The sequence below is a fragment of the Caloenas nicobarica genome, chromosome 35 (assembly GCF_036013445.1).
Source record: "Caloenas nicobarica isolate bCalNic1 chromosome 35, bCalNic1.hap1, whole genome shotgun sequence".
Lineage (NCBI taxonomy): Eukaryota > Metazoa > Chordata > Aves > Columbiformes > Columbidae > Caloenas > Caloenas nicobarica.
The window spans coordinates 368,496-390,951 of record NC_088279.1 but is presented as its reverse complement, the minus strand read 5'-3'; the positions used below and the strand labels follow the sequence as shown (position 1 = coordinate 390,951).

The 22,456-nt window shown below is 67.6% G+C and overlaps 1 protein-coding gene across 1 annotated transcript; it reads right to left on the bottom strand.

Annotated features, from left to right (window-relative positions):
* Window positions 1-546: 546 nt before the first annotated feature.
* On the bottom strand, window positions 547-22,281 carry COL11A2 (collagen type XI alpha 2 chain). The gene is made up of 66 exons (XM_065654768.1): window positions 21,959-22,281; window positions 18,569-18,730; window positions 17,732-17,939; window positions 16,523-16,685; window positions 16,317-16,445; window positions 15,988-16,077; window positions 15,175-15,324; window positions 14,253-14,312; window positions 14,104-14,145; window positions 13,946-14,008; window positions 13,780-13,854; window positions 13,587-13,673; window positions 13,077-13,133; window positions 12,886-12,939; window positions 12,743-12,796; window positions 12,599-12,652; window positions 12,115-12,168; window positions 11,786-11,839; window positions 11,656-11,700; window positions 11,507-11,560; window positions 11,155-11,199; window positions 10,985-11,038; window positions 10,865-10,909; window positions 10,712-10,765; window positions 10,445-10,489; window positions 10,278-10,331; window positions 10,143-10,187; window positions 10,013-10,066; window positions 9,828-9,935; window positions 9,679-9,732; window positions 9,504-9,557; window positions 9,319-9,363; window positions 9,123-9,176; window positions 8,996-9,040; window positions 8,729-8,782; window positions 8,605-8,658; window positions 8,473-8,526; window positions 8,289-8,396; window positions 8,120-8,209; window positions 7,990-8,043; window positions 7,797-7,904; window positions 7,605-7,712; window positions 7,480-7,533; window positions 7,342-7,395; window positions 7,138-7,245; window positions 6,966-7,019; window positions 6,820-6,873; window positions 6,685-6,738; window positions 6,506-6,559; window positions 6,313-6,420; window positions 6,158-6,211; window positions 6,013-6,066; window positions 5,693-5,746; window positions 5,547-5,600; window positions 5,341-5,448; window positions 5,018-5,071; window positions 4,872-4,925; window positions 4,592-4,699; window positions 4,413-4,466; window positions 4,213-4,248; window positions 4,032-4,085; window positions 3,415-3,685; window positions 3,222-3,334; window positions 2,688-2,756; window positions 2,251-2,484; window positions 547-837 (listed from the first exon to the last, which is right to left on the bottom strand). Exons 1-66 carry the CDS (start codon window positions 22,035-22,037, stop codon window positions 691-693), a joined length of 5,178 nt encoding a protein of 1,725 aa, XP_065510840.1. The 5' UTR covers window positions 22,038-22,281; the 3' UTR covers window positions 547-690.
* Between the last annotated feature and the right edge of the window lie 175 nt (window positions 22,282-22,456).

Below are 22,456 nucleotides of genomic sequence, written 5' to 3'. Positions count from 1 at the left end.
CAAAACAGTAAAAACACGTCCTCGTTCCTCACGTCCTTCCACGGGACAGGATTTCGAACGGCGGGAGGTGGGACAGGGACCCTCTGAGCCGACGGGTGCAGCGGGGAAGAGCTTTTTTTCTTTGCGTTTTTTCCAAATTAATTACCGTTGATTAGCAGAGTAACGAAGCGGCTGCTCCACTTGCCCGAGCGCTGCCCCCGAGGGACCATTTTGGACGCACGAGGGGCGTCCTGGTCGAATCCGCGCGGGGAACAGGGACGAGGGGTCTCGGCGCGGATCCCAACGTGCTCGCGATGCTCGAGCGTCGTCCACGTTCGGCTCCAAACCCCTTTGTTTCTCAAACAGAGACGAACCCGAGCGCCGTTCCCCCCGTGTGGCGGGTGGGGGGCACAGCATGGAAAATAATCCCGTATATGCCGGGGAAAAGGGTTTTCGGAGGGAGGTACCGGAGGAAAGGAGCACCGCTGGGCGCCGAGGGAGGTAGTGCGGATCTGTTAAAATTTTTTCCTCTCTGTCTCTCTACATATTAAAATATCGATTTATTCTAAGCGTTGAAGTCTCTTTGGCGCCCCGGCGCGGTGGCTCCTCGCGGCGGCGGGAGGGGGTGAGGCTGGTCCTGCCGCTTCGCCGCGCTCCGAGCTGGCGTTTTGGGGGGTGGGATGCGAGGGGGCCGGGGTGGCGGGGTTGGTCCTATCCGAGGAAACACGCCGGGCCCAGCTCGAAGCCGAAGCGCTGGCCGGGCTCGCCGAAGTCGGCGACGCGCACGTCCCGCAGCGGGAGCTGCTCCGGCCGGGGGGTGTTCAGCTCCAGCACCGTCTGTCCCGAGCCCGTGCGCGCCTGGCGAGGGACGGGACAGGGTCACCCCGCTCCTCACCCAGCGCCTTCCGCTGCTCCTCAGCCCTGGGGTGCCCTGACCAGCCGCCCCTTCTGCTGCGATCGCGCTGGGTCAGCCCTGTCCAGGGCGCCCTGCGTGGGGTGTTCCTCCATCCCTCCAGTGCCTCCAGTTCCTCCGCCCCTCCAGTGCCTCCATCCCTCCAGTTCCTCCATCCCTCCAGTTCCTCCAGTTCCTCCAGTTCCTCCATCCCTCCAGTTCCTCCATCCCTCCAGTTCCTCCATCCCTCCAGTTCCTCCAGTTCCTCCAGTTCCTCCAGTTCCTCCATCCCTCCAGTTCCTCCATCCCTCCAGTTCCTCCAGTTCCTCCATCCCTCCAGTTCCTCCATCCCTCCAGTTCCTCCGCCCCTCCAGTTCCTCCATCCCTCTAGGTCCTCCATCCCTCCATCCCTCCTGTTCCTCCATCCCTCCAGTTCCTCCAGTTCCTCCAGTTCCTCCATCCCTCCAGTGCCTCCATCCCTCCAGTGCCTCCAGTTCCTCCGCCCCTCCAGTTCTTCCATCCCTCTAGGTCCTCCATCCCTCCATCCCTCCTGTTCCTCCATCCCTCCAGTTCCTCCAGTTCCTCCATCCCTCCCAGTTCCTCCATCCCTCCCTGTTCCTCCATCCCTCCCAGTTCCTCCATCCCTCCCTGTTCCTCCATCCCTCCCAGTTCCTCCATCCCTCCCAGTTCCTCCATCCCTCCCAGTTCCTCCATCCCTCCAGTTCCTCCAGTTCCTCCATCCCTCTAGGTCCTCCATCCCTCCATCCCTCCAGTTCTTCCTGTTCCTCCATCCCTCCAGTGCCTCCAGTTCTTCTGCCCCTCCAGTTCCTCCATCCTTTCACCCCTCCATCCCTCCATTTCCTCCATCCTTCCAGTTCCCCCACCCCTCCATCTTGGTGCCTTTTGGCGCCTCCTCCCTCCTCGTTACCCGTTTGTGCCTTCACCCGTCCCTTTCTCCTCAACTTCTATAGAATCATTTCGGTTGGAAGAGACACTCACGATTAGAGTCCAACCATAACCTAATGTAACTCCAGCACTAAACCAGGTCCCCAAGAACCTCGTCTAAACGCCTTTTAAACCCCTCCAGGGACGGTGACTCCAGCACCGCCCTGGGCAGCCTGTTCCAACGCCCCACAGCCCTTTGGGAAAGAAATTGTTCCCCAGATCCAACCTCAACCTCCCCTGGCGCAACTTGAGGCCGTTTCCTCTGGTCCTGGCGCTTGTTCCTGGGGAGCAGAGCCCGACCCCCCTGGCTCCCAGCTCCTTTCAGGCAGGTCAGAGATCAGAAGGTCTCCCCTCAGCTCCTGCTCTCCAGCTGAACCCCCAGCTCCCTCAACCTCATCACCCTCGTGCTCCAGCGCCGTCCCCGCCGCGCTCACCGCGCAGCCGTCCGTCACCGCCTTGATGTAGGGGCTGTTGTCGTAGCCGAGCTCCTCCTCGCTGGCCGCCAGGAAGCGGAGGGCGCGCTGGTGGTCCCCGGCGGCCGCGCTGCGCCAGCCCACCGAGCGCTGGCAGCGGTACGTGAAGTTCTGCCGGGCGGACACGCTGAGGAGCCGCAGGAAGGTCAGCTGCACCACGCCGAGCGGCTGCGACTCCGAGTCCACGTAGGAGAACTGCGGGAACGGGAGACGAATTAATGGGGGACGATGGTTTGAGGCGTGTGAAAAACGGGGCTGGAGGGGTCTGGTGGGGTCCAGGCCCCCCCCGGAGGAGGCAGCTGGGGAAGGAGATGGTGGGAAGGGCTGAGAGGTTCAAGTTCAAGTGGGAGATGTTTCTCTTTCTCCTTAGACACCCCACGGGCCAGCAGCGTCCTCACCCTGCTGCCCCCCTGGAACTGGCTGAACCAGCGCTGGGGAAGCTCCTTCTCCCACGCCGACATCTTCACCTGGGAGAGGAGAGAGGAGAGAGGAGAGAGGAGACCGTGAGCAAGGGGGGAGCCCCATGGCGCCCTCTTTGAATCACAGAATCATTTCGGTTGGAAAGACCCTCAGGATCACCGATTCAACCGTAACCCAACTCCAGCACTAACCCATGGCCTAAGAACTTCTAAACGTCTTTTAAACCCCTCCAGGGATGGTGACTCCACCACCGCCCTGGGCAGCCTGTTCCAATGCCCAACAGCCCTTTCCGGGAAGAATTTTTTCCTAATATCCAACCTCAACCGCCTTAGTGCAACCTGAGGCCATTTCTTTTTGCCCTATCACTTTTACTTGGGAGAGACCAACCCCCTCCGTGCTCCAAGCTCCTTTCAGGCAGTTCAGAGATCAGAAGATCTCGCCTCAGCTCCTGTTCTCCAGGCTGAACCCCACAGCTCCCTCTTCTCACGGCCGATCCCCCCATGTCCCCTCACCTCCTGTATGTCCTTGCTGGGAAACACGCAGGTCTCCCCGCCCGCCGTGAAGTTGCAATAAACCTTGAACGAGTCTCTGGCGCAGCCCTGGTTGGGGTCGATCCAGTACTCGCCTGCGCGGGGAGCAGCGGGGTGAGCGCGCGGGGCAGCGCCGCCGTGCTCGCCACCGTCTGTCCCCACCAGTGCCGCTCACCGTCCGGCAGCCCCGGGTGGCTGAGCCGCAGGTCCTGGCAGGTGCGCGCAGGGTTGTCCCGCGTCCCCATGGGGCGCCGCAGCCCCTCGATCTCCTGCTTCAGGGAGCTGAGGGAGCCCAGGATCTCCTCCATGCCCTCGGCGGAGTTGCGCGCTGCCCGCTCAGCCGCTGTGCCCTCCTCGTCCTCCAGCAGCTGGCTGGCGTCGATGGAGCGCTTGCTCTTCTTGGGCAGCTGGATGGGCAGGGGCTGGATCACCTCCCCGGGGGGGCCCTGCGGCAGGTACAGCACCCTCAGCACCCGAGCACGGGGGCCGCGACCCACCGTCCCCCATGCCCCAAACATCCCTGTGCTCAGGCTTTTGAGGTGGGAAACACCCCTCCGCATCTACCCCACGTGTCATTTCAGCTGCGGAGGGGCCGTTCCTACTCTGTTTCCCCAAAAATAAGACAGGGTCTTATACAATTTTTTCTCCAAAAGACGCTTTTGTATGTGTACAGCTGCCTGGACACTATTTAAATTGACTTTCTTAATGAACTGTAACTGGGGCTTATTTTTGGAGTGGGGCTTATTTTCGGGGAAACAGGGTTCATGTCACCCCTTCCCTTGAGCCACTCACCGGGTGTCCTGGGGGTCCCGGGGGTCCACGTTCACCTTTGGGTCCAGCTTGGCCCTGGAGGAAAGAGACACTCAGAGACACTGGGACTGAGGGTGGTGACAGGGTGGGGACACTGGGGCTGAAGGTGGTGACAGGGTGGGGACACTGGGACTGAGGATGGTGACACCAACTCAGCGCTTACCATGGCTCCCTTGGCACCTTTGGGACCCGCTGGGCCCTGCAAAGCAAGAGCAGGTATCAGTGACCAGGGCTGGCGTTGGGGGGGACACAGCAGCCCCCCCAAAAACACAGGGAGGGAAACTGGGAGCCCAAGCACAAGGATGGGAGAGGGGAGCAAGCAGCGGGGTTTGGGGAGGGACACAGGACACGGGGGACACTCACGGGAAGCCCAGGGGGGCCAGTGGGGCCGATGGGTCCAGTAGCACCAGGGATCCCCTGTACGAGCAGAAACCACCATGAGGAAACCAGGACGGCCCCGTTCCAACACCCCCCACTCCCAGAGACCCCCCGAATTGTCCCCTGCACAGATCCCCCCAACCACAACCTCATCCCGTGCTCACCGTTTCTCCTTTCTGCCCCGTGGAGCCCTGGGGGCCGGGGAGGCCCCGGTCTCCCTTCTCCCCCTGCTCCCCGGGGGGGCCGATCAGGCCGATGAGACCGGGGTGGCCCTGGGGAGACACGAGCGGAGATCAGCACGGGGACATGGAGGGGACACGGAGGGGACAGCACCCAGGGGACCCACGGGGCCCAGTGCAGTTTAGGATCTTCACTGGGGTGCCATGGACCCCAAATTGTGTCGGGTGCAACAGTGACCCCGAGCACTTGTGTCACCTCGCTCACCTTCTCTCCTTTGGCACCGGTGTCACCTTTGAGGCCGGGGAGACCCGGGGGACCCTGTGGGGATTGGCAGGCAGACACGTGAGTTGTGGGGAGCAGAAAGTGGGGGACCCCCCTTGGGGAGCTGGGGGCACAGGGGCCACACTCACCACTGGTCCTGGGGGCCCAGCCTGGCCCGTGGTGCCTGGTTTGCCTTGTTCTCCCTGCACGGGTGACAACACGGGGTGAGTCCTACCGCTCCGAAATCGGTGTCAACGGTGGCAGCGCGCCCCCCGGTCACCCCTCCGTGTCCCAGTCCCCTCCCGTGGTGACAATCGGACCCTCACCCCTGCTCTGCCCTGCGCCTGCGGACCCCACTGCACTCCCACCCCCGGGACCCCGGTCCCGTCACCAGGACACTGGCACTTGTCACTGGGATGTTGGCACTTGTCACGGGGACAGTGGAACCCGTCACCAGGACGCTGGCACTTACCACGGAGCCGGGCAGACCCCTGAGCCCGTCGGGTCCCTGCTTCCCAGCGAGGCCCTGGGGACCCACGGGACCCGTCTTGCCAGGAGCACCCATGGCGCCCGGTTCTCCCTGTGGTAACAAAGGAGAGGTGACACCGATCCCGTGCGCACAGAGCTCGGCAGTGCCACCGGGGTGTCCCCGCGCTGAGGTGTCACTGAATCGCTCACCTTGGCGCCCTTCTCGCCCTGACGCCCCTCGGGGCCGGGGGAGCCGGCGGGACCCTGCGGAAGGAGACACGGAGTGGTGAGGGACAGGGACACCCGGGCAGGGGGGACGGGGTGTGTGACAGCCAGACCTGCCACCCGGTGCTTACCCTCTTCCCCAGGGGACCAGGGGGACCGTTCTCGCCTGTGGGACCCGGAGAGCCCTGCGGAAGGAGAAAAAGAAGTTGAGCGAGGCGGGCGCAGAAGCGGGATGGAGAGGAAGAGGATCCTGCGCCCGGTGCAGGGACACAATGGTCCCAGGACCAGGGGGACCAGACGGTGGCCGCCAGAGGGAGGACGGGCTGGGCTGCCCCAAACCCCGGTGTTCCTGGAGCAGAGGGGTCGATTCAGCCCCCAAATTCATGGAAGGGTCTGGTTGAGATGTCCCAGAGCGATGGTGATGGGGGACGCGCCGGACTGGGTCACTCACCGGCTCCCCAGGCTCGCCATCCTCGCCGCGCTCGCCTTTGGCTCCATCCTGGCCCTGGTGGGAAGGGACAACCCGGAGTCACCACGAGGCCACATGCACCCCCCCGAACCCCAACACAAATTCCCGGGGGGGAAGCCACACTCACCCTGGGGCCCATTTCACCGGGGGGTCCGGGGTCGCCTGGAAACCCAACGGGGCCCTGGAACAGAGTGAGGAGCTGCCTGAGGGGGCCCCAGACACTCCGAGCGAACCCCCCCCGCACCCCCTGTGTCCCCCGTGTCGGGGGGACACGGCACTCACGGGGTTGCCCTTGGGCCCGTCGTCGCCGGGGGGCCCTTTCCCTCCCGGTGGCCCCGCGGCCCCGGCGGCTCCGGCTTCTCCCTTCTCCCCTCGCTCTCCTCGCGGGCCCTGCGGCACAAGGGGGGGTCAGCGGCCAGCGGGGACAACCGGGGGACAACCGGGGGACAAGGACAGTGTCCCCACCATCACTCACCTTCACTCCTGGCTCTCCTTGGATTCCTGGGGCCCCCGATTCACCGGGGTCCCCCTGAAACGGGAACAGAGACAAGTCACCCCGTCACCAAGCCGCCCGGATCGGTCCCTCAGACACCCCAATAACGCAGCTCCCGTCCCCCCCACTCCGGGAGTGAACCCCAAATGTCCCGGACGTACCTTCTCACCGGGAGGTCCCAGGTTCCCAACACCTCCGGGGGGCCCCTGGGGTCCCTGTGGGGGGGAGAGCAGAGCGGGTCACCCCAGGGTCACCCCAGCACCCCACATGGGGACGGGGACTGGGGGGTCACTTACATCCGCTCCAGAGGGTCCAGCGGGGCCACGGGGACCTGGGGGGCCGGGGGGGCCCTGGGTGTGTGGGGGGAGGAAGCACGGAGTGAGGACACTCCTGGGCGCCCCCACCCAGAGCAACACGGTGTGGGGGGGTCGGTGTCACTTACCATGGGGCCCACGTCACCCGTTTCGCCCTTTTCACCGGCCGGACCTGGCAAACCCTGCGGAGACGGGGAGAATTAACAAGGGGGAGAATTAACGAGGGGGAGAATTAATGAAGGGGAGAATTAACGAGGCGGGGACACAGCGGGGTGGGGGGGACATTGTGGGGGGTCTCACCTGGAGCCCGATGGGGCCGGGGGGGCCGTTGAAGCCCCTTGTCCCCTCGTCGCCCTTGGCCCCGAAGTGTCCCTGGGGACCCCGGGCACCCGGTTCCCCGTCGGCGCCCTGCGGTGTGGGAGCGGGGGTCGGTCACACCATCACCGTCCCGGGGGTGTCACAGGACCTCCCCCTCCCGCATCACGTCCCCTCTGTTGTACTCACGGCTGCTCCAGGCTGCCCGACCGGCCCGATGGGCCCGGGGGGACCAGGGGGACCCTGTGGGGACAGAAGGGGACAGTGAGGCCAGGGGACAGCGGTAACAAGGCGGGGGGGGGCATGGGGGACACAGGTCACACTCACGTGCTCGCCCTTGTTGCCTTTGGTTCCCTTCTGTCCCGGCTCGCCCACCTCACCCTGGGGGGGACAGGATGCTCAGCCCCGGCATGGGGGGGACATGGGGACACTGGGGCGGGGGGGGACCTCACCTTGTCACCGTCCTCCCCGGGGCCACCGGGGGGGCCAGCGGGGCCAGGTAACCCCACAGGGCCCTGAACGCCATCCCGGCCGGCGGGACCCATGGGGCCCTTCTCGCCCTGGGGAAAGAATTGGGGAGGGGGGTGAGGGATGCAGACCCCCCCTCGCACCCCGATGTCCCCGCGATGTCCCCAAGCACTCACGGGAACTCCTTTCTCTCCGGCGGGGCCCGGTGGTCCCTGCGGTCCCGGCCGTCCGGGGGGGCCGACGGGACCCCCTTGTCCTGGGCCACCTCTCTCACCTGGGGAACCCTGGGGGGAAAGATGGAGATTTGGGGAGGGGGGACCGTGGCGACAAACAGGGGGGGTCATTTTGGAGGGGGGGGGACACACTCACTGCGGGTCCGGGGGGTCCCGCTGGTCCCTCGTTGCCTTTCAGCCCTGGGCCGCCCTGCGCGATGCGGGGGTCAGTGCGGTGTCACCGGGGGGTGCGGGATTGAGGGGGTCCCGAGGCCGCGGTTACTCACCGGGGTGCCGGGCAGACCCCGCTCACCGGGGAAGCCCCGCAGACCGGCCGGACCGTCCTTCCCGGGGGAGCCGGCGGGGCCGGGGTCTCCCTGGGGGGCAGAGGGTGAGATGAGTGGGACACCCCCCGGTACCCCCTCCCGCCCCCCACACGCCCCCGCCCCGTCTCACCTTGGTGCCCTCTTTGCCCGAGGGTCCCGGCAGCCCCTGCTCGCCGGGGGGGCCGGGGGGGCCCGGGTGGCCCCGCTCCCCCATGGGGCCGGACTCGCCAGCGGCTCCCTGGGACACGGCGAGGACAAGAGTCAGCGCAGCCCCCGGGGAACCGGGGACCCCCCACCCACCCACCTGAACTCACCTGAGGTCCCACCACCCCGGGGGGGCCGGGGGGGCCGGTTTTCCCTTGGAATCCCTGTGGGGAGAGAGGAGAAGGGGTGAGGGGGGCCACCTCGGGGTTGGGGACACGTGGAGGGGACACGGGGACACTCACAACTTCTCCACGCTGGCCGGGGTGGCCGGGGAGCCCGTCCTTGCCGGGGGGGCCCTGCGGAGAGGGGGGGTCAGCGGCACCGGAGGCACCTCACGGTGTGTGGGGGGGACACCCCGGTACTTACGGGGGGTCCTTTGGGTCCTGGGAAACCGTTGGGTCCCTGCGGTCCTGGCAGCCCCTGGAGGGGAGAACGGTGGGGGACAGTGCTAATTAATGCTAATTAACACTTGACCTTGTTAGCGGAGCAGCACTGACACCCCCCATGGAGGTGTGTGTGATGGGGGGTCATGAGGGGGGTGCAGAGCCCGGCACAAGTGCCACAGGGTGGGTGACACCCCAGGGGACACCAGCTGGGACCCCTCCACCCCAAAACCGACCTGGGGGCACTTACCCGTTCGCCGGGGGGACCGTGGGGGCCATCGCTGCCAGACGTGCCCTGGGGTGGGTAAGGGAGGATGGGGCGAGGTTTTGGGGTGCCCATAGGTGACACACGCCCCCCCCAGCCCCCCAAAACTGACCTTGGCCCCTGACTTCCCGGTGGCTCCTCGTGGTCCCCGCTGTCCCCTGGGACCCTGCGGGAGGACAGGGGGTGACGGATGGTCCATCACCCCCCACACAATTTGGGGGGTGCTGGGCTGGTGTGGGCACCCCGGGATTGGGGTTTGGGGGGGGGTGCAGCACAGCCCCCCCACATCAACTCTGCCCCGCACTCACCGTGGGGCCACGCTCGCCCCTGGGCCCCGATTTGCCGGACAGACCCTACAAGACAAATCGCTTCAGAAACACATTTTGGGAGGTGGGGGGGACACAGGGCAGGGACCCTCCCTGGGTGCTAATGTCCCCTCTTCGTGTTTGTGTCCCCCCAGCTTCACAGCCAGTCCCCAAGGGGGGTCACTCACCCTCGCGCCCTTCTCGCCGTTGCTGCCGGGGAATCCGGGGAACCCCTGGGACCCCTGGGGACGGAGAGTTGGGGTCAGTGGAGTTTTGGGGGTCAGTGGTGTTTGGGGGGGGAACACACATGTGGGGCAGCCCCATGGCTGACATGTGGGGCAGCCCCACGGCTACCGTGCTCACCTTGGGCCCCTGTCGCCCCGGGTACCCGGGCAGGCCCGGCACCCCCAGCTTCCCCTGCGGAAAAAAGGTGTGGGGTCACGGGGGGGTCGTGGGGTGCAGAGAGGGTTCACCCCCCGTCCCCTCGTGCGTCCCCTCGCGTGTCCCCTCACCTTCTCGCCAACCAGCCCAATGGGTCCAGGGTCACCGGTGGGTCCCGTCCGTCCCTTGGGACCTTCGGGTCCGTCCTCACCCCGTGAACCTGGGACCCCGATTTCACCCTGGGGGGTACACCAGGGGGGTGTCAGGGCGGTCTGGCAGCCCCGGGGGGGACACCGGGGACCCCCTGCACACCTACCCGGTCGCCTTTCACGCCCATGTCGCCCTTGAAGCCGGGGAAGCCTTCCTCGCCCTGCGGAGAGGATGAGGATGGTGACGGTGGCATTGGGGGGCACTGAGGCGGGGGACAGACAGGGACAGACACCCACCTTCTCGCCCTTGTGTCCTTTCAGCCCCCGGATGCCGTCCACACCCTGGGGACAGAGGAGGGGGTGACACACGGCACGGGGCGGTCACACCGCTCCCAGTTCTTCATGTTTTTCCCCCAAAACCCCGGCACTGACCTTGACACCGCGTGGCCCCGGGTAACCGATGGGGCCCTGGGGACCCGAGGGACCCTGCGGAGGGACAGGCACATTGGCACCATGCGCCAGGGGACACTCGGGGGGCCAAAGACCATGATTTAACCCCCCCGGGGTCGGGGACACGTTTGGTGACATCGGTGCTTTACCTGGTTGCCCTTGGTGCCGGGGGGTCCCTCCTTCCCGGGGTGGCCCTGGGGACAGGAGAGGGGACAGAGTTGAGATGGGACACGCGGCCCCATCCGCATGCCCCCCTTGTATATCCCACCCCCCCGGACCCACAACCAGCCCGGCGGGGGCTCCAGAGACTTGGGGACATGGGGACAGTGGGTCAGAGGTGGCCGGAGCATCTTTGGGGTGCTGGATGTGCCACTGTCCCCCTGGGGGGGTGACACTGCCGGGGGGGTGACACTCACGGGGGGTCCGTCGGAGCCGGGCATGCCGGGCAAACCGGGTTTCCCTTGGGGACCCTGTGACAGAGGAGCCGGGTGAGCGGTGGCACCGAGCGGGGGCACAGCTTTGTGCCCCCCCAGTTCCCCTGCACCCCCCTGGTGGGGACCCGGCCCCACCTTCTCTCCGGGGGGTCCTGTGGCACCTTGTGGTCCCGGGAGACCCTAAAACACAGCAATGGGGGGGGTTACGCCGTTGTGCCCTCCCTTGCTGCGGGGGGGTCCGGAATGGGGGGTCACCTGAGTTCCGGGGGTCCCTTGCTGGCCGGGGGGTCCGGGCTCCCCTTGCGGCCCCTGTGACGGTGGGTCAGAGCTGAGGACGCTGTTGGGGACACGCCGGTGTCCCCAGTGGGGCATCACGGGTGGGGTGTCATTGGGGGGGGACACTCTGGGTGCCCCCCTAGACTCACCAGGTTCCCCTTGGGCCCCATGGGACCGTCCATTCCACGCACGCCCTGCGAGGAGACGGGGCTAAGGGGGGACACGGATTTGGGGGGAACATGGGGACAGGGGGGACAACAGGTTTGGGGGGGACATGTGTGACAGCGGGTTTGGGGGGGACATGAGGACAGAGAGGACAGCAGATTTGGGGGGACATGGGGACAGCGGGTTTGGGGGGACACAGGAATGGGGAGACATGGGGATGGGGGGAAATGGGGGACAGCAGGTTTAGGTGACACAGAGGGACAGGGGGACGGGTGGTTTGGGGGGGACATGGAGATGGGGGGACGCAAGGATGGGGGCTCTGACCACAGCACTTACCGGAGGGCCGGGGATGCCGGGGGGGCCTTTGGGGCCGAGCAGCCCCCTGGGTCCCTGTGGGGGCACACGGAGGGGTCAGGGGGCACCAGGCGGGGGGGCGGGAGGGTGATGTCCCCCCCCAGGTGCCACCACTTTGTCCCCCCTCATACCGCTTCTCCGGGGAGCCCTCGGGGTCCCACATCTCCGTCATCTCCCTGCGGAGGGACAAGGGGGGCGGACAATGAGCAGGGATGTGGGGGGGCCCAGCCCGTGTGTCGCCCCCTCGGTGGCCCCACTCACCCTCTCGCCGTCCTCGCCGGGGGGTCCCGGCACCCCCTGCGCGCCGGTGTCACCCTGGGGGACACAACCCGGTCAGGCGGTGACGGTGCGGGGGGGTCGGTGCGGTTTGGCGTGGGGGGGCAGGTAAAGGGGGGGTGTGAATGGACCCAGTGTGCGGTGTGAATGGGGCTCTGTGCGCCGGGCGGGACGCGCCGGGGACCGGTGTTTGCTCAGCCCGCGGTTTGGGGCACAGCCGGGACGGGGGGGACGGGGAAGAGGGGGGTGGGTACCCCCCCGCTTTGAGCGGGGGGGGCTCCAGCGCCGCTTTCACCCCCACGGCGGTGACTCACCCGGTGGCCTTTGTCACCTGGTAGACCCGGCAGCCCGTCGAAGCCGCGGTCACCCTGGGGGAGACATAAAAATGTCACTGAGGGCACCCCTCGGGGTGGGGGGGGGTGCTGGGGTGCCCCCCAGGATCAGCCAAGATCCAGGACAAGCCGAGGCCAGTCAGGATCCAGGGTAGACCGGGACCAGTGGGATCCAGGATAAACTGGGACCAGTGGGATCAGCCAGGACCTGGGATCAGCCCCCACAGAGGGACTCCCAAATCGGGGGGGGTCCTGCACTGTGTCCCCCCCCGCTCCGTCCCCCCACCCCCTGGAATCGCCCCGTTCCGTCCAGGCTCCTTGTCCCCATCCCACAGGATCCCAGTGTCCCCAGTTCACCCTGGGGACACCAGTTCCTGGCCCAGAGCTTTACTGGGGGGACCCCGAGGGTGGGGGGACCCCGAGGGTGGGGGGGACCCCGGTGCTGCCTCGGGGACCCCCTCGTTACCTTCACGCCGGGATCACCGGGCATCCCCCGTGCACCGTCAGCCCCCGGCCGGCCCTGTGGGATGGGGGGGGTGAGAAGGGTACACCGACCCCTCCAAACCCCCCAAACCCCCCTATTTCCCCCCCAAATCCCACCCCAACTCACCCTCCGGCCGGGCTTTCCGGGGGGGCCCATCAGGCCCTGGGGACCTCGGGGACCCTGTCAGGGGGGCAGAGTGTTAACGAGGTGCCGGTTAACGAGGCGGTGCCGTGGGGGGGTCACTGGGGTCCGCTCGCCCCCCCACTCACCTGAGGGCCGAAGTCTCCGGATTCGCCCTTCATGCCGGTGCTGCCGGGCTGGCCCTGCCAGACGGGGGGGTCAGTCAGGGGGTGCCCCCCCAGACACCCCAACCCCCCGCCCCACAGCACCCACCCCCACAAACCCCTCTGAACCCCAAAACCCTCCTGAACCCCCAAACCCCCCGGATGCCGATACCCACCATGGGTCCGGGGCGGCCGGTGTACCCCATGGGTCCGGGGGGGCCCCGCAGGGCCAGCTGGGGGGGCAAAGCACAGAGGGGGGGTCATTCCTCATTGAGGGGGGGGATGCGACCCCCCCGACCACCCCAAATCCGGCACCTATGGGTGCAAACAGCTTTGGGGACCCCATTGCAGGGTCCGGGGGGGTGTCATGAAGGGGACTCCCTCAAAATGAGGACCTCCCCCCCCCAGACTGGGGACCTCCCCCCAATATGGCGACCCCCCACCCAAAATGGGGACCTCTCCCAAAATGGGGATGTACCCCCCAATATGGGGACCCTCCCCAATATGGAGACACCCCCGCTCCAAAATGGGGACCTGCCCTCCGATATGGTGACTTCCCCCCGCAACATGGTGACCCCTCCCCCCCAAAACGGAGACCTCCCCCCAGTATGGTGACACCCCCAAAATGGGGACCTGCCCCCAGTATGGTGACCTACCCCCCACAATGGGGACCCCCCAGGACTCACCCGGGCCTGCTGCAGCAGGGCCTGGGCCTGCGCCTCCTGCGCCGCCACCGCGGGGCCTTTGTCCCCACCGCTGCTCCCGAAGCGGAACTGGGACAGGGACACGGTGGGGGGGGGTCCCCACGGGGACGGGACCCCCCCCCAGAAATCAAAAATGGGGGGGGAACACAACCCTGTCACCCCTCGGCCCACTCACCGGCAGCATCATGGAGGTGCCGGGGGGCCCGGGGGTCCCGTCGGAGCCGGGGAGGCCGGCGCGGCCGGGGGGGCCCTGTGGGGGCACGGCACAACGGGGGGGTCGGTGGTACAGAGTGGGGGGGTCAGCGCCCCCATGGAGGGTTTTGGGGCCCCCCCGCACTCACCCTCTCGCCGGGCTCTCCCGGGGCGCCCGGGGGTCCCTGTGTCCCCGGTGGTCCCGACATGCCCTGGGGGGGACAGGACATGGGGGCGATGGTGGCACCGTGGGGGGGACAAGGGGGGATACCCCCCCAAAGCATCACCCGAGGTAGGGGGGTCTTACCGCGGGTCCCTCGGGGCCGGGGGGACCCTCCACCAACATTCCCTGGGGGAAGAGGGGGGTTATGGGGGTGTCACAAATCGGGGGGGACACACGGGGTCACAAATCGGGGAGGGGACAGGGGTCACAGATCGGGGGGGGGTCACACGTACCGGTTCAAAGACGGCGGGTTCACCCTTCTCACCCTTGTAGCCCCGGACGCCGTGCACAGCCTGGGGGTGGCAGACATGTAACCCCCCCCGAGGGACCCGTCAGTGCCGGGACCTGGGGACCCCCCCGGGACCCCCCGAACCTGCCACGGGGGGGCTGAACCCCCCCCGGCCCCGTTAGCGCAGCGTTAATCAGGGCGGGGCCTGGGGATGGGGTTGAAGCCCCCAAAATATACGCCCCCCCCCCCAAAAAAATACAGAAACTCCCCCAAAAATACAGAACCCCCCCAAAAAATACAGACCCCCCCCAAAATACAGAACCCCCCCAAAAAATACATAAACCCCCAAAAAATACATAAACCCCCAAAAATACAGAACCTCCCCAAAAACACAGAAAACCCTAAAAATACAGAAACTCCCCCCAAAATACACAAAATCCCCAAAAATACACACCCCCAAAATAAAGAAACCCCCCTCAAAAACACAGAACCCCTCAAAAGTACAGAAACCCGCCCAAACATACACACCCCCCGCAAAGGGAAGGTCAGGGAGGGGGATTTAGGAACTGGGGGGGCTGAGATTTAGGAACTGGGGGGGGGTTGGACCCCAGTTCAAATCCCAGCCCCCCCCGCATGGTGGCTTGGGGGGTGGGGGGGTGTTAATTACCTTGTCCCGCAGGGTAATTAACACCAGCACCGCCCTTAATTGGGGGGGGCAAAGCACACGGGGAAGAATGGGGGGGGAGGTGGTGACATCACATGTGGCCCGAGTGACGTCACACCCCAGACATGCGGGGGGGGGAAATTGGGGAGGGGGACATGGGAAATGGGGGGGGCACATGGGACGAGACAGACACGGAGACGGGACAGATGGACGGACGTGGAGATGGACGGACACTCAGGAACCCCCACGGCCCAAGACTTACGCCCATCTCCTCGGGGGGGTCCATATAGACGTACTCGTACCCCCGGGCGACCCCCCCATCGTCCTCCTCCTCCTGCGGCCCCGTCTCCTCCCGGGGGGGGCCCGGGGTGACCCCCCAGGGCTGCTCCGGGGCGGGGGGCAGCCCCGTGTCCTGGGGGGGGCACGGGGAGAGGTCACGGGGGGAGCGGGTGGGACGGACAGACGGACAAGCGAAGCGATGGACACGCAGCCCTTTGGGGGGGGGGGGTAGGAAATGACCCCCCAAAACCCACCCAGATCGTTTTGGGGACAAAGCGATCGCTGGGGGGGGTGGGATTTCTCGGGGCGGGTGTGAGAAATAAAGACTGGGCTGGAGAGGGCCCCCCCCATCTTTCCAGCGCCCCCCCGCTTTATTTCCAGCGCCGGGACGGATGGACGGACGGACGCGGGGTCGCTCTCTACCTGCCGGTAGCTGTTCCCTCGGGGGGGGGCGCTCGGGCCGGTTTTGGGGGACCCCCCCTTGCCGGGGGCCGTGCTCATCATCCGCTGCTTTTTCGGGGGGGGGCCCTTGGGGCGGGGGGGGTCGGCGAGGACGAGGCGGCGGCAGCGACACCAACACACCCCGGGCGGGGAGGGGATTTTGGGGAGGGGGGGGAGACAAAACACAACGCGTGAGGTCCTGGGGGTGCCACGAGTTGGGGACCCCCCCACGCCCTTCCCCATCACCTTCACACTCCTGTTTGGGGTTTGTTTTTGGAGGGGGGGCACACTGCGAGGCAACAGGACGGACACACAAGACAGATGGACGGACAGACGGGCCCCCGCCCGCCGTTACCTTTTCGGGGTCCCCCCCCGGGGGGGGCCTGTCCTCGCTATTACTGTAGTAGTTGGGGTACTCGTAGTACTCCCCGGTCTCCTCGGAGTACTTGTGGGGGGACACAGCCACGGGGGGGCGAGAAGAGGGACATGTCACCGAAACGCAGCTGCTGGGGGGGGGGGACACCGGGGACACCCCCCTGTCCCCATTGCGGGGGGTGAACCCATCAACCCCCCCACGGAGGAGGGCGTCCCCCCCAAATCCTGCATCCCCCACATCCCGCATCCCCCCAGATCCTGCGTCCCCCCAAATCCTGCACCCCCCCTCCCCAAATCCCGCCCCCCCACCTCCTGCCGGGCGGGTTCCTGCGCAGGGGGGTCCCCGTGCCCCCCCCCGGCACAGTCGGGGCTGTAGAGCTCGCAGTAATCGAACGCAGCCTGGGGGTCCGGGGCGATGAGCAGCTGCTGGATGTCACCCTGCGGGACGCCGGGGGGGTCAGAGGGGGTGACACCCCCAAAACCCCCCCAAAACCCCCCAGCATCCCCCCCCGCACCTGGAAAACCTCGTCGTCCAGGGCGCGGGTGCCGAAGACGGTGACGCCGTGGGTGTCGATGTGGGGCCGGGGCCCGCGGGGAAGGGGCCGCGTGTCCCCCCGCCCGCAGTCCAGCAGCAGCGTGGCCGAGCGCCCGCGCACGCTCAGGGCCACCCGGTGCCACCTGCGGGACACGCGGCCGTGGGGACACGGCGGGGCGCCGCGGGGACCCCCGCACGCCCAGGGATCCATCTGATCCCCCCGGGACCCCCCTGATCCCCCGGGACCCCCCGTCTGCCCCAGGACCCACTGCCTGGCCCAGGACCCCCCTGATCCCCCCGGGACCCCCCTGATCCGCCCAGGACGCCCCTGATCCCCCCGGGATGCCCCTGATCCCCCCGGGACCCCCTGTCTGCCCCAGGACCCCCCTGATCCCCCCGGGACCCCCCTGATCCGCCCAGGACCCCCCTGATCCCCCCGGGGCCCCCCTGATCCCCCGGGACCCCCCGTCTGCCCCAGGACCCACTGCCTGGCCCAGGACCCCCCTGATACCCCCGGGACCCCCTGTCTGCCCCAGGACCCCCCTGATCCCCCCGGGACCCCCCTGATCCGCCCAGGACCCCCCTGATCCCCCCGGGGCCCCCCTGATCCCCCCGGGACCCCTTGTCTGCCCCAGGACCCCCCTGATCCCCCCGGGACCCCCCTGATCTGCCCAGGACCCCCCTGATCCCCCCGGGGCCCCCCTGATCCCCCGGGGACCCCCCGTCTGCCCCAGGACCCCCCTGATCCCCCGGGGACCCCCCTGATCCCCCGGGACCCCCCTGATCCCCCCGGGACCCCCCTGATCCCCCTGGGACCCCCTGTCTGCCCCAGGACCCCCCTGATCCCCCCGGGACCCCCCTGATCCGCCCAGGACCCCCCTGATCCCCCCGGGGCCCCCCTGATCCCCCGGGGACCCCCCGTCTGCCCCAGGACCCCCCTGATCCCCCGGGGACCCCCCTGATCCCCCGGGACCCCCCTGATCCCCCGGGGACCCCCCGTCTGCCCCAGGACCCACTGCCTGCCCCAGGACCCCCCTGATCCCCCCGGGACCCCCTGATCCGCCCAGGACCCTCCACCTGGCCCAGGACCCACCGCCCGCTCTGGGATCCACCCCCCGGCCGCGGGACCCCCCCGATCCTCCCGGGACCCCCCTGCCATCCGTGGAACCCCCGGCCCCCCCGGCCCCACCTGCCGTCCGCCAGGTCGGCCCCGCGGAACCGCGGCTGCTCCAGGGGCCCCGGGCGGCCGCGCTGGTCGGTGTAGACGAGCCCGGGCGAGGGTCCCAGCTCCAGCCCCAGCTGCCGGACGCCGTCGCGGCTGTAGACGGACAGCAGGGCCTGCGCGCCGCGCTCGGGCCGCACCAGCGCCATGACCGAGAAATCCTCGGGGAACCCCCCTGCGGGTGGGGGGTGAGAACGGGGCGGGCAGACACCCCCCAGAAACCCCCCACTCCACGGGGCAGATTCCCCCAGAAACCCCTCTGCGGGGCAGATCCCCCCTGTGAGACCAAAACCTCCTCCGTGGGTAAGAACCCCCCCCCCAAAAAACCCCTCTGTGGGCCAGAACGCCCCTGTGACCCCCAAAATCCCTCTCTTTGGGGCAGAAACCCCCCAAAACCTCCTCCACGGGAGACTTCCCCTCCTACAGTCGCCCCAAAACCCCCTTCCATGGCTCCCCCACCCCTCATGAGACCCCAAAACCCCTTGATGTCCCCGTGTTCCCCCCAATGTCCCCATGTCCCTGACGCCCCCAACCTCGCCAATGTCCCCACATTCCCGTGTCCCCGATGTCCCAGTCCCCACCAACATCCTCATGTCCCCTGACGTCCCCATGTCCCTGATGTCTCCGTGTCCCTACCGATGTCCCCGTGTCCCTGATGTCCCTGTGTCCCCCTCAGCTCGTAATCCCCCCCGCAGAGCAGGACACCCCAATGTCTCCAATGTCTCCGTGTCCCCCGACATCCCCGTGTCCCCACCGATGTCCCCGTGTCCCTGATGTCCCCACGTCCCCGGCGTCACCGCTTACCGGGGAAGAGCTGCCGGGTGGGCGCGCTGAGCTGCGCCCGCCGCCCGATCCGGTAGGCGCCGTCGGCACCGGCGCCGCGCGCGGAGCAGAATCCTGGGGCCCTCCGGACGCCCTCGGGCAGCGCGTGGAGCCGCAGGATCCTCAGCACGTCCACGGGGTCTCCTGGGGACACGAGGGGACACGTTATGGGGGTGCCATGGATGCCACGGGGTACCACGGAAAACCGTGGGGCGTCTTGGGGTGCCCCAGGCACTGCAAGGTGCTATAGGATGCCATAGGGTGCCATGGGCAGCCATGGGGTGCCCTGGGCACTGCAGGGGGTGTCATGGAGTCCCATGGGATGCCATAGGGTCCTATAGGATGACATGGGGTGCCATGGAGTCCTATAGCGTACCATAGGGTGCCCTGAGATGCCATAGGATGTCATGGAGTCCCATAGGGTGCCATGGGATGCCATAGGGTCCTATAGGATGCCATGGGGTGCCGTGGGGTGCCCTGGGCACTACAGGGTGCCATGGGGTGTCATGGAGTCCCATAGGGTGCCATGGGATGCCATAGGGTCCTATAGGATGCCATGGGGCGCCGTGGGGCACTGCAGCCGTGCCCGCCCCGCCCCGCTATCCGAATTCCAATCTCCCTCCCGGGACGCCCATGAAGGGCCCTTTGTTCGGCTGCGGCGGCACCGGGACGGCGGCCGAGCCGGGGGGGTCTCGCCGGTGCCGGCGCCCCCCCAGCGGCCGGACCCCCAACCATCCCCCGAACCGTCCCCCAAACGTCGCCGAACGTCCCCCGAACCATCCCCCCGTCCCCATTCCTGTTTTCCCCATCGCAGCATCTGCTGAACCCATCAGGGGCAGCAGCCAAGCACCGGGGCCGGGGGGGGGGACGGACGGACAGACAGACGCGGTGCCACCGCGCCGGTGCGGCTGTCCAGCGCGACCCCAGCGCCCCCCAAACACCCCGAAATTCCCCCAGAGCCCCATCCCCGACGGGGTGCGCGGCCACAGGGCCCCACGTGTGTCCGTGTGTCCGTCTGTCCGCCTCCCCTCCCCCTCCGCCTCCCCCCGCCAGCCCCAACCTGCGTTTCTCATCATCCGTCCCCGTGGCACCGGGATCGCAGCCCCCCCGGCCCCCCCGGCGCTTGGCCGGGACCGTTGGGCTGTACTGGGATAGCTGGGTTGTACTGGGATAGCTGGGCAATACTGGGACAGTTGGGCTGTACCGGGATAGCTGGGTTGTACTGGGACAATTGGACCATACTGGGATAGCTGGGTTGTACTGGGACAGTCAGGCCATACTGAGATATTGGGCTGCACTGGGATATTTGGACTGTACTGGGATATTTGAGCCATACTGGGATATTGGGCCGTACTGGGATATTTGGACTGTACTGGGATATTTGAGCCATACTGGGATATTGGGCCGTACTGGGATATTTGGACTGTACTGGGATATTTGAGCCATACTGGGATATTGGGCCGTACTGGGATATTTGGACTGTACTGGGATATTTCAGCCATACTGGGATATTGGGCCGTACTGGGATATTTGGACTGTACTGGGATATTTGAGCCATACTGGGATATTGGGCCGTACTGGGATATTTGGACTGTACTGGGATATTTCAGCCATACCGGGATATTGGGCCGTACTGGGATATCGGGGCCGTCCCGGGGCACTGGCAGCAGCCCCGTCCCCCCCGTCCCCCCCACTCCCCCCCGTCCCCGGGCTGGCAGCGCGGGGGGGGCGGCCGCATCCCCTCCTGTTCCCCGGCCTGGCCCCCTCCCAGCGCACAGAGGCACCTTTCATCCCTTCATCCTTCCATCCGCGGGAGGAAAAGCCATTACGGGCACATAACTCAACTCCCGGGGGGCTGGGGGGGGCACGGAGGGGCCCCCCCTTCCCCCGTCCCACATCCCCCGAACGGCGGCGGCGGGGACGGTGTCACCGGCCACCTGCGGGGACCCCGGGGACGGGACCCGGGGGGGTCGGTGTCTGTTCTGCCAGCGGTTGGGGTCCCGGGATCCTGGGGGGGTCTTGGGATCCTGGGTCCTTCCTGAGACCCCCAAGTGTTCCCCAAACTCCTGGGTCCTTCCTGAGACCCCCCAGGTGCACCCGGGACCCCCAGGTGCTCCCCGAGCCCCCCAGACTCCTGGGTCCCCCCAAGCACTGGGGTTGTCGGGGGGCTCAGCCGTGGGGCACAGGGGCCGGGGGGTCCAGGAAAGGTTTTTGGGGGGGGTCAGGAACCAGCAGCCGCTCCCGACTGATCCTGGCCCAAGGAATTTCCAGCAGCCGCTGCCAGTGGAAAAAAGAGCCGGAAGGTGGTGGGGAGCGGAGCACCGGCTGGCAGAGCCGTCGGGGGGACACGGGGGGGACACGGGGGACACGCGGGTCCCTGCTCAGGGGGCGACACGCGGGTCCCTGCTCAGGGGGCGACACGGGGGTCCCCCCACTATGCCATGGATGGAGGGACAGACGGGGTCCCTGGCACCCCAAGGGGAGTCTGGGGGGGGACAGATGGCACCCCACGGTCCCTTGGGGACAAGGGGCCCTGCTGGCGCTGTCACCGTGTCCCCCCCGGGCTATAAATAGACCCGGAGCCGCCTGCGGTGGCCACGGGGCTAAAAATAGGGTGGGTGGGACCGTGGTGGTTGGACCGGCCCAGTACAGCCCAGTACTCCCAGTTACACCCAGTACACCCAGTTACGGTGGCCCAGCAGCCCCCGGTGCTGCAGCCCCCAGTCCCAGTTCCAGCCCTGCTGGTTCTCCCAGTCACAGCCCCCAGTAACCCCCAGTCACAGTCTCGGGGTGTCTCCCAGTATCTCTTGTTCCAGCCTCCACACGGTTCCCAGCTCCAGCATCCCCACTGCTCCCAGTCACCAATTCCCAGCAAATCCCAGTTACGGCACCTGCACAGCTTCCATCTCCCAGTTACAGACCTACAGTACTTTCCAGTACCTCCCAGTATCTCCCACTTAAAACCTCCACACAGTTCCCATCTCCCAGGACCTTCCAGTTCTCCCAGTTACAGCCCCCAGGTATCATCCCCGCTGTGCCTCCCAGTTACCAGCACCGGGACCCCCCAGTGCTCCCAGTATCAGCTCCAGGTGCCCCCCAGCCTCCCCTGCAGCTCCGATGCTGCATCTCCCCAGTTCACCCAGTACCAGCTCCCAGCAGCACCCCGGGCGCTCTGACCCTCATCCCCGCCAGTCTCCCCAGTGCTCCCAGTAACGGTTCCCAGTACCAGCTCCCAGCAGCAGCATCCCGGGCGCTCCGAGCCGCTCCTCCCCAGTCCCCCCAGTGCTCCCAGTACCAGTTCCCAGCACCAGCTCCCAGCAGCATCCCAGCTCCTCCCCAGTCCCCCCGCACTGGTCCCGGTCCCGGTCCCACCTGGTGCCGCCGCCGCGGGCCGGGCCAGAGCGATGAGCCCGAGGACGGCGAGGGGCAGCGCGGGGCCGTGCGGGGCCATGGCGGGGCCGGACCGAACGGCGGCTCCGGGACCGAGCGGCTCCGGGACCGAGCGGCTCCGGGACCGAGCGGCTCCGGGACCGAGCGAGCGGCTCCGGGACCGAGCGGCTCCGGGTCGGACCGAGCGGCTCCGGGACCGAACGGCTCCGGGTCGGACCGAGCGGCTCCGGGACCGAGCGGCTCCGGGTCGGACCGAGCGGCTCCGGGACCGACCGAGCGGCGGCTCCGGGTCGGACCGAGCGGCGGCTCCGGCTGCTCCCGGGCACGGTCGCGCTCCGAGTGCGCCCGGTCCCGCCGCCCGCCCGGTCCCAGCCCCGCCGCCCCCCCGGCCCCGCCCCCGGGACACCCCCCGCTCCGCCCACGGGTCCCCCAGGGCCACCCCCGCCGTTACCCCCCCGTCCGCCCACGGGTCCCCCCACG